Source organism: Colias croceus, chromosome 7, assembly GCF_905220415.1.
Source record: "Colias croceus chromosome 7, ilColCroc2.1".
Classification (NCBI taxonomy): domain Eukaryota; kingdom Metazoa; phylum Arthropoda; class Insecta; order Lepidoptera; family Pieridae; genus Colias; species Colias croceus.
In genome coordinates this window covers 11,941,113-11,958,289 of record NC_059543.1, presented here as the reverse complement: position 1 = coordinate 11,958,289, position 17,177 = coordinate 11,941,113, and the positions used below count along the sequence as shown (strand labels likewise).

The 17,177-nt window shown below is 35.5% G+C and overlaps 1 protein-coding gene across 2 annotated transcripts; it reads left to right on the top strand.

The window, feature by feature from the left end:
• The first annotated feature begins 583 nt into the window (after positions 1-583).
• Positions 584-16,977, top strand: LOC123693457 (inorganic pyrophosphatase). 2 transcript variants are annotated; one of them, XM_045638571.1, is made up of 5 exons: positions 584-846; positions 6,859-7,463; positions 13,853-13,914; positions 15,439-15,548; positions 16,476-16,977. In XM_045638571.1, exons 1-5 carry the CDS (start codon positions 657-659, stop codon positions 16,505-16,507), a joined length of 999 nt encoding a protein of 332 aa, XP_045494527.1. In that variant the 5' UTR covers positions 584-656; the 3' UTR covers positions 16,508-16,977. The 2 variants fall into 2 exon arrangements, with proteins under 2 accessions (XP_045494527.1, XP_045494528.1); XM_045638572.1 differs by lacking the exon at positions 15,439-15,548 and having other exon boundaries at positions 588-846.
• Positions 16,978-17,177: the final 200 nt, after the last annotated feature.

The following is a 17,177-nucleotide window of genomic DNA, read 5'->3' as shown; positions in this document are numbered from 1 at the left end:
ATGGGCTATCTAACACCACAGAATTATAACTACCTAGTATAATTTTTAAAATAATAATTTTTCAAATCGGACCAGTAGTTCCTGAGATTAACAAACGGGGTCAAACAAACAAACCCTAACAGACAGATTAAAATCTAGCGGTGTTTATAATTTTACGATAACATACATCTACCTACATCATGTTTTAGTTTATTTTTACAGATGATAAAATAAGAAACGTATCATCAATATAATAATATTATGTACTAACTATGACATATATTTTGCTCCTTTTTCAAGTAATTTATCTCTTATTTTGTTTGGCTATGACCTTAGGCTATGACCATCTATATTTCCGTGCCTGTGTCCGTGCCTGACAACGGGCTGGTCACCTTACAAAAAGACGACAATTTCCCAACGGGAACGCCCTCACTCGGGCCAGTTTTTTTGCGCCATAGTGCACTGTCTAGTAAGTAGTTTAAAATATTTGTTTATTATTCTGTGATTATACTATTCTTTGCACCAAGGAATATTTGTGTATTATTATGTGATTATACTATTCTTAGCACGGAAATGGACGTGCACAGACGTGAGCGTTGTTCACAGTGTGTTCACAGTGTAGTGTTATCTGCGTATTTTTTATCTGTATTAAAAAGCGAACACGTCAAACGTTAAAAATGTCACTAACACGCGTTGCTTATTCCGTTACGAAGAATTTGGCATTCACTAAACAGCTGTGTTCGCCGGTTAACACTTTAATTTTGCGAAGTAATTTTGCGACAGTAGCCGCTCAAAAAACAAATTCTAAAATGTACATTGCCGAGGAACGAGGATCCGCATACTCACCCGACTATAGAGTCTATTTCAGTAAGTCTAGATACATAAGCACTGATAAAAACTATCTTTACGTCACGAACCTATCTTGATGTTACAGAAAAGGTTCAATTTATATTATTATCTAATTATCATAAAGTTCTTAAATTAAAAGGTCATTATGTATTTGCTACTCATAAATGTCGCTAATAGAATATAATCTAGGTAATAGGAATTGGTTGTTTATCATAAATCATTTATCAAAGAAAAAAAGAAAGACATTAGTTACAACTTACATACAATAACATGCAGAAATAATCTTTAAATATTTTACTATAAATTAAGCTTTAAAAATAAATTCTAATAGATCTCTTGGCAAAATGTTATCATTAGGAATATTATAACAGAACTTTACTAAAAGATATTTATTTCAGAATTTTCTCCAAGTAATTAAAAATATATGGTGTTTGTATTGATGTTTTTATAATAAATGTTGACATGCACTTGTGAACATCAATGAAATACATATTTATTTTTTAATCATTTTAGTGTATCAATACATTTTATCTATAATATGATTACTTTCTAATTCATACTTTAGTTCGTTTAAAAATTTATTTACGTTATAATGATTTAACCAGTTCACCTATGACATCCATTTTATGGATATTATCCACAATAATAAAATAAAGGGGGTCTTCAAGTCACATGAGTAGAAAGACGGAACAGAGACTAAGCTTCTTAAGAACATTGAACATTAAAATTGTTACCTATTTTGGTAGGGCTGTCACAATAGGTTAAGACAAATTAAACAAAACATTTGTTAAATAGTTTGATAATTAAACACATTAGTTTTATAATTATACGTCATTACATACATACTTACAAATGCTAAACTTGTAATAATAATGAAAGGTAAAACACACCGTGTACAATTCTCTTCTTATTAAAAAAGGACCTAATAAAATAAACGCAAGTAGGTACTTACTTGAAAAAGTAATAATCAAAATATTTACTCACCTATTGTACTCCCTAGGATAGTTGAAGTATGATATATTTTTAGTTTTTCTAGTGTTATTCATACACACAGTACAATAAACAACCATTTTTGACAATGAAATATTACATTTTATATTAAAATATTCAAACGCGACAAGCGGCCAGAGTCACACACACATGCCCCGCTTACTTGTAATAGTGCAATCGATTCTCGCGTTTGTTTGAAGCTTATTAGTCTCTGTTCCGTCTTTCTACTCATGTGCTTCAAGTATAGAGTGCGTAGAGTGAACTGGTACCTTCTAGGGAAGCGCGTTCCATCTTAGACCACATCTCAGCTTAACATCAGGCGAGATTGTGGTCAAGCGCTTCCTTATTCTCAATAAAAAAAATATATATTATGTATATTGTTATTACCATAAACATTGTAATACAGCTTCAAGTTCTTTCTGATATTTGGAGTAGTGATTATTTCTCAAATTACAATAATATCATGGTATTATATCCACACACACCAGTGCAACCTGTGTCAAATTTAAACTCTGCTACTGGATTCAATCTTAAATTTCGTAAGAATGCATGATTTTAAATTTTAATATGTAATGCATTTTTAATATTATGCATTTATTATAAACTAGCTTCCGCCCGCGACTCCGTCCGCGCGGATGTCGGTCTTCGCGTGGATGGTTTATTTTTCCATTTTGAGTCATTCCAACTCTGACAATGACATCTTATAAAATGTCTATTGTACCCAAATACGGCTAGGCCTATAATAATACGCAACGTGTGTTCGCGGTTCTACAGAACAACGTCTATGGATAAAACTGAAAAATTAAGATTATTTTTTTTCTACGTATTTTTCCAGGATAAAAAGTATCCTATTTTACGCCCAGGATAATAAGGTATAATTATACCAAGTTTCATCGAAATCGAACCGTTAGTTTTCACGTGATGTCTTCACATACAGACAGACAGACAGACAGACAGACAAAAATTTTTTTAATAACATTTTTGGGTTTGGTATCGATCCAGTAACACCCCCCGCTAGTTATTTTTTCAATATTTTCAATGTACAGAATTGACCCTTCTACAGATTTATTATAATATGTATAGATGAATCAAAACTTGGGTACTTATAAGTTATTATGTCAAGCAATAAAGTGCTACTAATCACAATACAAAGAATACTGCTCTATTATCAAGAAATGTTTTTTCTAATGAACATTTTTTTTTATATAATCTCAGTATTAGCTATCACATGAAATTATTTAAATTTATATTTTTAAATAAATTAAAGTAAAGTTTGAAGATTTAATTGAACTGTGGAATTCTCTTAGCAAAGTCTAATATTATATAGTTAAAATCAAAAACTGAGAAGAAGACAAAATTCAACAAAGCAGACTATTCAACAGAGAGACAACTCGGGGAAGAATCGGTAGTCTTCAAAGAGAACCTTTTACCTTGCTGTCTGGATAGTGGAAATACAAATCTAAATGCTTTATAAATAATTAGGTTTCCGCCCGCGGCTTCGCCCGCGCAGTCAAAGAAAAACCTGCATAGTTCCCGTTCCCGTGGGATTTCCGGGATTGCGTCATTTTCCCGGGATAAAAAGTAGCCTATGTCCTTTCTCGGGTATCAAAATATCTCTATACCAAATTTAATGAAGATTGGTTCAGTAGTTTATTGGTTAACTCTGTCTGTCTGTCTGTCTGACAGAGTTACTTTCGCATTTATAATATTAAATAATTATTTTATATTGCTTTTCCGAATTAATATCATTTTGTAAATTACAGTGTATCAATATTTTACAACTGTAAAAATAATGTAATTTAAATATACATAGCCCGTGGCTTCGCTCACGTTTTCTAAGAAATACCCGCATAGTTCCCATACCTGTGGGAATTCTATCGTATGTGTTAATCCAAGTTACCCTCTATATTATGTGTGCTAAATTTCATTGTAATCGGTTCAGTAGTATTTGTGTGAAAGAGTAACTAACATACACAAACACATACATCCATCTTCACAAACTTTCGCATTTATAGTATTAGTAGGATAGGATTCTGTTAAAAAAATTTCTTCTTGCACACTTGACTGTGGGTTTTTTTATTATTTTTTTATTCATTTATTTAGGTCTACCAATTTGGTTCATTGTTAAATTATGTGTTTCTATTCATAAGTTCATCTCATTGTCGTGCTGTTCCCTCTCACAATATGCCTAAAGTTTATAACTCTGCAAGCACATTATATCATTGAAGTGTTTTTATTGATGAGGTCACCCTATTTTTTTCGTTGCCAAAGAGATATTAAATAGGTTGTATATAAAACAAATTTAAGCAATTAATACCACAATCTATACTTTTCAACATTTTTTTTATATAATATGGCATTACTTTAGCTCCTTTTTACGTAAGTAAAAATCATCATCAGCAAAATGAACAACCAATTAAAAAAATAACTTTATTGTATGAGCATAAACCCAATGAAGATGTTGTGCATTACTCATAAATGTCTATAGACACAGCTTATTTACTTATAATAATAATCAATATAATCTTGAAATGTTAATGCCTTCATCACAACTTCCTGATTAATTTTATTTTTATTATCTTAATGTAATACTTGTGCTTAAAGTATTATTTACTGATAACTGATGTAATATTACTCACATTTAATGATTTGTTCTCTGTAAGAAGTGGAAAGAAGACTTTTAAATTATGTTATTTGAATTATGGATAGTTAGATTTGAACATGTGAATAAAGTACAATTATAACTCATTATTTTAACAAGAAAATTTAACTATCTATATATATTAAGAACTAGCTTTCCGCCCGCGGCTTCGCCCACGCAGTCAAAGAAAAACCCGCATAGTTCCCGTTCCCGTGGGATTTCCGGGATTGCGTCATTTTCCCGGGATAAAAAGTAGCCTATGTCCTTTCTCGGGTATCAAAATATCTCTATACCAAATTTAATGAAAATTGGTTCAGTAGTGAGTAGTTTATTGGTTAACTCTGTCTGTCTGTCTGTCTGACAGAGTTACTTTCGCATTTATAATATTAAATAATTATTTTATATTGCTTTTCCGAATTAATATCATTTTGTAAATTACAGTGTATCAATATTTTACAACTGTAAAAATAATGTAATTTAAATATACATAGCCCGTGGCTTCACTCACGTTTTCTAAGAAATACCCGCATAGTTCCCATACCTGTGGGAATTCTATCGTATGTGTTAATCCAAGTTACCCTCTATATTATGTGTGCTAAATTTCATTGTAATCGGTTCAGTAGTATTTGTGTGAAAGAGTAACTAACATACACAAACACATACATCCATCTTCACAAACTTTCGCATTTATAGTATTAGTAGGATAGGATTCTGTTAAAAAAATTTCTTCTTGCACACTTGACTGTGGGTTTTTTTATTATTTTTTTATTCATTTATTTAGGTCTACCAATTTGGTTCATTGTTAAATTATGTGTTTCTATTCATAAGTTCATCTCATTGTCGTGCTGTTCCCTCTCACAATATGCCTAAAGTTTATAACTCTGCAAGCACATTATATCATTGAAGTGTTTTTATTGATGAGGTCACCCTATTTTTTTCGTTGCCAAAGAGATATTAAATAGGTTGTATATAAAACAAATTTAAGCAATTAATACCACAATCTATACTTTTCAACATTTTTTTTATATAATATGGCATTACTTTAGCTCCTTTTTACGTAAGTAAAAATCATCATCAGCAAAATGAACAACCAATTAAAAAAATAACTTTATTGTATGAGCATAAACCCAATGAAGATGTTGTGCATTACTCATAAATGTCTATAGACACAGCTTATTTACTTATAATAATAATCAATATAATCTTGAAATGTTAATGCCTTCATCACAACTTCCTGATTAATTTTATTTTTATTATCTTAATGTAATACTTGTGCTTAAAGTATTATTTACTGATAACTGATGTAATATTACTCACATTTAATGATTTGTTCTCTGTAAGAAGTGGAAAGAAGACTTTTAAATTATGTTATTTGAATTATGGATAGTTAGATTTGAACATGTGAATAAAGTACAATTATAACTCATTATTTTAACAAGAAAATTTAACTATCTATATATATTAAGAACTAGCTTTCCGCCCGCGGCTTCGCCCACGCAGTCAAAGAAAAACCCGCATAGTTCCCGTTCCCGTGGGATTTCCGGGATTACGTCATTTTCCCGGGATAAAAAGTAGCCTATGTCCTTTCTCGGGTATCAAAATATCTCCATATCTGTAGTTTAGGCGTGATTGAGTAACAGACAGACAGAGTTACTTTCGCATTTATAATATTATAGTATGGATGTATATTTCTCTATGTAGGTATTAAAAGAAAAAAAAATACAAAAAATTGGAAATAATTTATTAGCACTAAATATCCTTTAATTGTGGTATTAATTGCTTATATATACAACCTATTTAATATATCTTTGGCAACGAAAAAAATAGGGTGACCTCATCAATAAAAACACTTCAATGATATAATGTGCTTGTATTTTGGTGAGACCCGAGAATGAGATGAACTTATGAATAGAAACACATAATTTAACAATGAACCAAATTGGTAGATCTAAATAAATGAATAAAAAAATTATAAAAAAACCCACAGTCAAGTGTGCAAGAAGAAATTTTTTTAACAGAATCCTATCCTACTAATACTATAAATGCGAAAGTTTGTGAAGATGGATGTATGTGTTTGTGTATGTTAGTTACTCTTTCACACAAATACTACTGAATCGATTACAATGAAATTTAGCACACATAATATAGGATAGGTTTCATCCCGGAAATCCCACGGGAACGGGAACTATGCGGGTTTTTCTTTCAAAACGCGGGCGAAGCTAGTAAGAACATAAAATTGCTCGTACTTATAATAATTATTATTAAAAGTGCAAATTTAATTTAAGTTTCTCGATTTTTATATATTTTTCTTCTCGATGATGTTGTTTACGACTTTAAAAATACATTATTAATATAATGTGTTTTAAATTTTAATAAACTAAGGAAATGTTCGGCCACAGAGGACGAGAGCGGCCCCATATCGCCGCTGCACGACATCCCGCTGTGGGCGGACCGTGAGCAGCGGCTGGCGCACATGGTCGTGGAGGTGCCGCGCTGGTCCAACGCCAAGATGGAGATCAGCCTCGGCGAGCCGCTCAACCCCATCAAGCAGGACGTGAAGAAGGGCGCGCTGCGGTTCGTCAGCAACGTGTTCCCGCACCACGGCTACATCTGGAACTACGGCGCGCTGCCGCAGACGTGGGAGAACCCGCAGCACGTGGACGCGGGCACGCAGGCGCGCGGCGACAACGACCCCATCGACGTGATCGAGATCGGCGAGCGCGTGGCGGCGCGCGGCGACGTGCTCACCGTGAAGATCCTCGGCACGCTGGCGCTCATCGACGAGGGCGAGACGGACTGGAAGCTGCTGGCCGTGGACGTGCGCGACCCGGCCGCCGCGCGCCTGCACGACGTGGCCGACGTGGAGCGCGAGTTCCCGGGCCTGCTGCGCGCCACCGTGGAGTGGTTCCGCCTGTACAAGGTGCCCGACGGCAAGCCGCGCAACCAGTTCGCCTTCGACGGCGAGGCCAAGGACGCCGCCTTCGCGCACCGCGTCGTCGACGAGGTGAGCCTACCGCCCCCCAACGTATAGTGTATACGATATGCATATTTTAGTGACATAGTCACATTTAGTTTATATGCAGCAAATATGCCACTTTTCAAAAAGTTTCAAAAGCGGTAACTAACTATAAAAGTTTGGAAAGAAGTAATTGAATAATTGAATTGAAAGAAGTAAAAAGTATGTGTGTTAAAAATAATCTTCTTCAATTATATGAAGTCTTATTTATCTTTATGATAATATTATCGTGTGTTTGTAATCTGTTTGCCTTATAAATATTGATTGTGTACATATTAATTCCAATTCAATATTTATATTCACTTGTTCCTGTATTCATATCTCCTTTAGAAATTTAAATTTCAAGTATGTACCTACATATCTTTTACTTTAGCATTTAGTTTTTAACCGACAACTTGATTGATGTTTTTTTTTTTCGAGGTTCGTGTGTCAAACGGGTTGCATACCTATCATAAGATTTTTAAATTAAAAATATAACTTACAGTTCTGCAATAGTGCACAGGTGTTGAAAACAGTTTTTAAACAGTAAACTCGCGTAAGAAGTGATATTCGCACTCAACAAGACATCCGTAAGTTAATTAAACATCATTTTACATTTACAATCGTGAGTGAAGAATTAAATCTACCCTATATCAGAATTTCTAACGGTAGTATTGAAGAAGGAGTATTGAAGTAACAATAAGAATTCATATTAATAAAAATATATATTTTGGCTATAAAAGAGCGACATATTTTTATTAAGAAACTTCGTATTAAACCACATTAAATTTTATATAATTAGACTAGCGCCATCTAACGAAATCTCAAGGAACTATAAAGTCTAATCAATATCATGACAAAGTGTACTGCCTGCGGGAAATTTGCGTCGTCGGCAGATGGCGTAAAATGCAATGAGTGCGGTTGCTTCTACGATAAAGTTTGTGTCAAAATTCCCAAAAATGTTAAAAATTCAAATAACTGGTTGTGCCCAATATGCACAAGTAAAATGCCACGAAGAGATAATACGGAAACCCCGGTGAAAGGCTGTTCACCAGCGCTTTCTGAATCCGATAGTATGGGAAATGTAGTGGAAGAATTAAAGCTCTTTCGAACCGAGATGGTAAACGAAATGAGTGAGCTCAAAAAGGAAATACTAGGTTTAAGTAATAGAATGAATAAATTATTTGATACAGTAGAAGGACTGACATCGAGGCTGGATACCGTGGAGGAGAAAATTATAGCATTGGAGGAGCAACGTTCAATAAATACATGCAATCACGATGAGGATATCGCGAATACAGTCTCTCAATTAAAATCTGAATTAAATGATCGCGAACAGGAGTCCCTCCTGACCGATATTGAAATTTCTGGTTTGACAGAATGCGACAATGAGAATCTGGTGCATCTCGTAACCCTCGTCGCTTCAAAACTGAGTATTACAATCAACGAAAACGATATTGTCTATGTACAGCGAATGGGGCCTCCACGTTCCCATTCCTCCGAAGATCTAAAGCCCTCACCCCGTCCTGTGGCCGTACGTCTGGCGCGGCGCTCGCTCCGCGACGAGTTTATAAAAGGCGCTCGCGTACGTAGGGGCGCAGATACATCGGGATTCAACTTACCTGGTCCAATACGTAAATTATATGTTAATGAACGTCTAACCCGCACGAATAGACAGTTATTTCGCAAAGCACGGGATGAGGGAGCAAAGCGAAGTTGGCGGTTCGTGTGGACGCGTAACGGACGTATATACGCGCGGAAACAGTCTGGGTCTCCGGCAATGCGAATCAAGATGGATTCAGATATTGCATCGGTTTTTGGCATAGCCTAGGTTCGAGTATAATAATAAAATATGTTATAGAAGTATTATGTGCAGATTTATTACTAAAGAACGAATTCACCAATAATAAAAATGTGTTCATTTCGATGAGTTTAAAAATTAAGGAATGTATCTGCTTCTATTATATTCACATTGATCCTCAGTTTCTAAAATCGGTATTAATATGTTTATTTAATAAAAACTTTGTAATTAGTACGATAGATGTTAATATGGCGAATTATTACGATGTAGATAACTCTATTATTCTTCCTTTATGTAGCTTGAACACTGTATCTTTTATATTAACCTCTAAATGGACCGGCTATGCTTACAATTATTATAATATTCTATTTATAATAATTATTGACTATTATGAATATACAGTAAACGCGCAAGCCTGGTTTTTAATTCAAAGTCCAAAGAAGAGGATATTATTATCATTAGTTATGTTTTATGATATAATGTTTTTTATTTGCTTTTATAAAATTGTTAAATTGATACAAAAGGTACCTTTTACAAACATTAAAAACAAATACCAAGTGTTTATAGCATCTAACTTAAATAAATTGTATTACAATTACAATCATTTTATCTCATTTATTTTTGCAATATTCTCACTAAGGTTTATAATCATGAAGTTATATTTATTATATTTTATAGAATTTTATTATTTTTTATATTGTGGAAAAAGTCTTTTTACAAGTCATCAAATAATAATATCAGACATAACAAAATATATTTCTGGTTTATTTATATACGGTTTTTGTGATTCAACATGTAAACAGGCGTCGTTATTATTCTGCTTACAATTATTTCGGTTGTTCGGTTGTTTTATCCATTTATTTATGATCTATTTTTACCATGAGTAATAAACGGAATACCAATTTGATATTAGGATTATTAAATGTACAGTCTCTTTTTACCGGTTGTGAAGAATTACAAGTGATGCTCGAAACTCACGGTCTTGACATTTTAGCCTTGAATGAGACATGGACGAAGGAGGGAATGGAGAGGTTTGCTCCCATCATGCCTGGATACAAATTGTTAAACACGCCTCGTCCGCACGGAGGCCGGGGAGGAGGGGTGGGCTTTTATGTACGCAAAGGCTTGAGAGTACGAACCCGAGCGCACCCTCCGTCTCTATTGGAACAGATGTGGATCGAGCTGACGATAGCCGGTGTGGGGCGAGTAGCAATCGGTACTGCTTACAGACCCGAGAGCATTAGAGTTGCAGCCGCTATCGACGCTCTTAGCGAATCTGTGAGCTCATTCGGAAGCTGTACTCATTTATTTCTGCTGACAGACTTCAATATTGATTTAACGAGAACAGACAGGGGTCAAGCTTCTGAGTTCCTCTCTTTTTTGACGCAACAAAATTTACATCAACTTACTAAAGAGCCTACTCGGATCTCAAAAACTGCACAAACTCTCTTAGATTTGATTATTACCGACAGCCCAGAAGTTTGTGAAAGTATGAATATTATACACAATCGGGACCTTAGTGACCACGCTTTAGTCATATTAAAATGTAAAATTAAAAAAATAAAACCTGTGCCAAAATATAAATATACGAGATTATTAAAAAGTGTTAATTTGGAAGAATTTAATAAAGATTTAGTTTCTTTACCTTGGAACTCAGTACAATACGCGAAAGACATGAACGAAATGACAAACATTTTTAACCAACTTATAAATAAATTGTTTGATAAACACGCTCCAATAAAGAAAATTAAGATTCATTCAACGCCGCGTCCTTGGGTCACGAATACAGTAAGGACCATGATGCTACTACGAGACAAAGCACTAATAAGGGCGCGAAAAACTAAGAACGACGCACACTATCGCTTTTATCAAGACTTACGTAATTCGGTCATTAGTGCTTTGAGACGAGAAAAAACGGCATTCTTCACCGAGTATGTAAATAATAACAAATGCAACCCGAAAGCAATGTGGAATTTTTTACGTCAAATCTCGATTACTGGCAAAAATAGGGATACAGATAGTTTACCGCACCATTTAAACGACGCTAATGCTATTAATAAATTCTTCCTCGATGTACCCGGGCAAACAATGATAGATACAAATCTAATTAATTTTTATAACAATAATAATTTCGGCGTAAGTAATCAATTTAATATAGAGCCATGTACAATAGATCAAGTCAAAAAAATAATATCAGGTATACAAACGAACGCGGCTGGCCAAGATACAATTAATATTGATATGATAAGGATGACTTTATCTGTAACTCTACCAATTATAACGCGGATGGTTAACACATCTATATCTACCCGAACATTTCCGGATGCTTGGAAAACTGCTAAGATAAAGCCTTTGCCAAAAAAACCAATTGTGGAGGAACTGAATGATTTACGGGCCGTCAGTATACTACCTGTTTTATCAAAAATTATTGAGCGAGTAGTTTGTAATCAATTAGTAAAATTTTTAGACAGCGAAAAAATCCTACCAAATGTTCAATCTGGGTTTCGAGCGAAGCATGGCACAGCTACAGCTTTAGCACACGTAACTGATGATGTCATATCAGACAGTGATAATGGGATGGGTAGTATTATGATTTTATTGGACTTCACTCGTGCGTTTGACTCCATCGATAAGGAACTTTTGTTAGCCAAATTAAAGTACTACGGTGTTAATCCAAATGCTAGTGGTTGGTTCAGATCCTATCTATCTGATAGAAAACAGTTTGTTGTCACCGAAAAGGAAGGAAGTTTAAATTATTCAAGAACTGAGCCAACTCCGCGTGGTTGTCCTCAGGGTTCAATACTCAGTCCGGTTTTATTCACACTGTACACTACTGACCTGATAAAACACATAAAACACTGTAAAGTACACTTGTATGCCGATGACACGCAGTTATATTATCCTATAGACCCCAAAAATTCAATAATCACAGAGCGTCAAATTAACGAAGATTTAAAACGGGTGTCATTATGGGCTAAACAGAATGCTTTGGTACTTAATGGATCCAAATCCAAATACATTGTATTAGGTACAAAAAATCAAATAAAAAAAATAAAAAATCTTAATTTGGAAATAAAGATCGATAATAAACAGTTAGTTGAAGTGGATAGGGCTAAGAATCTCGGCATAGTTTTGGATGGACAGCTTAAATATGACGATCATATAAATCTCACTATCAGAAATGCCTTTTACAGATTGAAAGTCTTGTATGGTCTCAGGCAAGATCTATCAGAGCGGTCCAGAATAATGCTTACAGAGTCATTGGTTCTGTCCCACTTTAACTACTGTGATACGATATATGGTCCCCGCTTGTACGCTAAAACGGAGCGAGCAATACAGCGTGTACAGAATGCGTGCGCTCGTTTCTGCTTCGGTATACCAAAGCGTGCACATATCACGCCTTACCTAAATAGCCGAAGGATCCTAAAGATGGCCGGTCGTAGACAGTTACATCTAGCAGGCCTGGTACATAGATTGGTACACACTGGAGTTCCTGTCTACCTCTATGAAAAATTGAAATGGACCCAGGAGTACCATGGTAAGAATACACGAGGTAGAAGTAGCAATGCATTGGTAATACCGAAGCACCATACGTCGGGTTTTAAGGGTGGTTTCAAGTATTCTGCCTCGAAGATTTGGAATGACCTTCCTCCACCCTTGAAACTTAATATGTCATACATATCGTTCAAGCATAAATACAAAATTATACTTTTGTACAAACAAATATCAAACTGGACACCCCAATAAAGCAAAATTGTGGATTGCAAATGTATTTAATATAATATTATATCCTTCTATATATTTATATGTTTTAAGTATATATAAGTAACGAAGTATATACATAGATATGTGTTTATTTTATTTAATATAATCATAATAATGTGTACTTAATTATCTATAAATCTGTTTTAATATATTATTCGTATGTAATTTTTAATAATAACAATGCAAATTATTTTTAGAACTGTAAAGAATGTTTTTTGGTTGGTATTTGTATTTTAATGTAGACTTAGTGAGCCTCGGAAATAAAAACTTACGGGCAGACTGAAAATCAGCGCTGTTCAGGTGTTAAAGCCCGACAGCATGGCTGAGTCTGACCCGATTGCCATGTAAATTCTCTACTTAATTTTTTTAAGTAATGTAAGTAGTTTTTAAGTGTGTGTAACTTAATGTGGCAATAAATATTTTTTCTTTTCTTTCTTTCTTATGTTATTTACTTTTGTCATACCGGGGCAACCACCTAGAATATTGTGATCCAGGAAAATATAATGTTTCATATTGGTTGAGATGGTTGTTTAATTATCTCAACAGATAGCATGTCCCTTCATCGAAGACTTAACACGAACAGATTCACACAATTCATCTCGTCTGTGAAAGTCCGAATATTTTTTGTCTTTTTATCCAAAACCCCCTTAAATAAGTAACGGTTTACGGGTTTTTGGATAAAAAGACGATGTAAATCCCATCGCACGTATTCCTATGGTGCTAAAATATGTAACAAACTAGATTTTTTTCAAAACTTGAGTACCTATGTTGCAGCTTGACGGTATGAAAACAAACAATATTAATTAATGTGGTATGTGTGGTACGTGTGCAGGTCCACGAGTTCTGGCGCGGGCTCGTGTCGGGCGCCGTCACCAACGCGGACGACATTAACAAGTGAGTTACCTATCATTTCGTAATGAATTGTTTCTGCGACTTGTTCGCTTTCACTTTGATTTTTAACCGACTTCAAAAAAAGGAGGATCTTTTTTATGTATGTATGTCGTGGCCATATCGTAGATTTGCTCATTTCATGGTATGATCGATCATTTCACGAAATGGTCGCATTTCATGAAATGGCCAACATAGTTTGATCAGATCGTTAAATAGTCAACGTTTCACGATTTGGTCATCCACATTTGGCCAGATCGTATAAAATATAAAGAGTCCATATTAAAAATATTCAGAATATTCTAAAAACTTGTTTAATGTCATTTAAGTTAGTGCCGCGGCAGCGGCCGGCAAATGCCAAAAGCAATCGTTTTTGCAATAGAAAACAGTTAGGTTAGGTTAGACTTAGATAAACAACGCACGAGCCGAGCGAGCAAAGCGAGCGTGCCGCGGCAGCGGCCGGCGAGTGCCAGAAGCGGATCGCTTTTTAAAAAACAATTATAATAATATAGTAGGATATATAAATATATATCCTAAGAGAAAAAATGCGTCTTAAATTATTTTATTTAAGATGCATTTTTTCTTCAATATACATATATAAGATATCCACATTCTACCAATGATTAATGTAACTATTTTACGATATGATCCAATAATTTTGATCATTTCATGAAAAAACCGCGCGTTTAGTTGGCCATATCGTGAAACGATTTCTTATCATTGATCTGCTCAAACCACATCATGATGTGGCCAAACTAAATTGGCCATTTCACGAAATGCGACCATTTCGTGAAATGGCCAATCATTTCATGAAATGAGCAAATGTACGATATGGCCACGACATGTACGCCGATTACTCCGAGGTTTCTGAACCGATTTACGTGATTCTTTTTTTGTTCGATGCGGGATGGTGTCGAATTGGTGCCATAAATAAAAAAAAAAAAAAAAAATTATTTGGAGAGGCTCAGTAGTTTTTATTTTATGAGCATTTTTTTGATATGAAACACCTATAGGCGCACGTAAATCCGATTTCTGGCGTGGCAATGTTGATGTTTTTTGTAAAAAAAAAAAATAGTAGGTAGTGTTTTTTATTAAATAAAGTACATTTTGGCGTAGGCCTTTGCGTCTATAGTCTATGAAGTGACAGAGGAAACTTGATCTCGGGGTCGTGTCACGTGTGCAATCTCAAATTCAAACATTTATTTACTCAAAGACTTCTTTTAGAAGCAGTTTTGAATAGTCACAACATAGTTTTACCGTTTACCACCGATTCGGAAAGCAGTTTCTACGGTTAGAGTGAAGTCCCGTGACCCCTAGTGGGGTAAGGGGCGGATGGATTATTATTTATACATCTGTTTCACTGATCGATTTTCTTTGAGGACAGGCGATCAGCCTTGTTTGTCCTGCCAGACCGAGATTTTTTTTTTCTTCGTCTCCCCGGAAATGGAACCCGGGACCCCTCGGTCGTATGCACACGCAGCGTTTGTACGGTTAGAACCGCACGTAACTCCACGGTCGGTCTGTGCGCAGGATGAACGTGACGGTGGAGGGCAGCCCGTTCCGCGCGGAGCGGGCGGGCGCGGGGGCCGCGCTGGCCGCCGCGCCGCCCGCCGCGCTGCCGCAGCCCGTCCCGCACGCAGGTACGTGACACGTGTGACGGTGTGCAGTGTGCACGTCGCACGAGCACCACCAGTCCGCCATGCCTCGATTCAAATATTATGCCATTACAAAAATGATGATGATGTAACTGTGCTATCATAAATATAAATCCCTTTTATTATGCAACATTTATTATGTACTTTGATAGTGATAAAACATGAATAGAAACTGTGCGCAATCAATTAAAATATGCACATTCACTTTTCTTGACTTCATTGTAAAAGTATTTATCCATACTAATATTATAAATGCGAAAGTAACTCTGTCTGTCTGTCTGTTACGCTTTCCCGCTTAAAACCTCTCAACCGATTTTGATGAAATTTGGCACAGGCAATCTTTAGACCCTGAGAAAGAACATAGGCTACATCATTGCGAAATTCACATTTATTGCGAAATATATACCTACCACGGGCGAAACCGGGGCGGACCGCTAGTATTTTATAAATGACACTGAGTTGCCCGAACGAGTTCGGTCGTGTCGTGACCTCGCCTTTCACTCCATCGATATTATATCGTGTATTTTAGCAGGAACTTGTTAATCTATACTAATATTGTGCTAATAGCTATTATAAAACTGAAGAGTTTTTTGTTTGTTTGAACGCGCTCATCTCAGGAACTATTGGTCCGATTTGAAAAAATCTTTTGGTGTTCTTTTGGTGCCCATTCATCGAGGAAGGCTATAGGCTATATATAAAAATATATATCATCACGCTAAGAACAACAAGAGCGGAGCCATTCGGGTGAAACCGCGGAGCGCAGCTAGATTCTAATAATACGTATCCATGGGGTGATCCGCCGGCCGAGCGGGCGACTCCTTGCAAGAAATAGTATGTGGAATGAGTTACTCAATAACCTACTCGCATTTATTGGATGATGCGTGCGATTAATGTAGCGTTGATTGTTTCCAGTGGATAAGTGGCACTACATATCGAGCCTGTAAGCGCGATCTCCGACACTCGCCGAGCGCTGACGTCGCGTTATGCAAAACAGGAACTAGAGTTTGCGTAATGCGCTACAAACATTATATTATACGTTTCAACGAGTTTACTGAGAAAATAATAATTATCGTTTTAGTCACAATTCAATTTAAAGTTAATTTTTATTTGGCTCTTTTACCTTCACTATTTAAACCTTGTCACTGTTTTGTGTTAAAACGGAACAGTTGTCCACAATAAATTTTCTATGTCTTTTCTAATATTATGAAAGAAGGCAATAAAAGCCGGTGTAGTCGGTTGTGGATGCTGTGACGTCACTGTACATGTTTTAGCAGTAGGTAACTATTGCATGTTTGTATTTATTGTTGGGTTGTATCTTAATTAATAAGGATAATTAAAGAATAGAATGAGCCGATTGTCCGGTATCAATAATATAAATATGTAGGTATGTTTTATATTAAATGGTTAGTTACAAGGAGCACTTTTTATTTCTGAAAATCCTTATCCCATTGATGTGTTTATAAGATGAGAAATGTGAAACTACTAGTATAGTTTTACATTATCTGTGGTCGACAAAAATGATTCGATGTTAATTATGGCTCAAGGCTCTAACTGACATTCGCGTTTGGGACAAGTAGAGCGTCACTCGCGAGCTCGTGTCCGTGTGGCCACTGG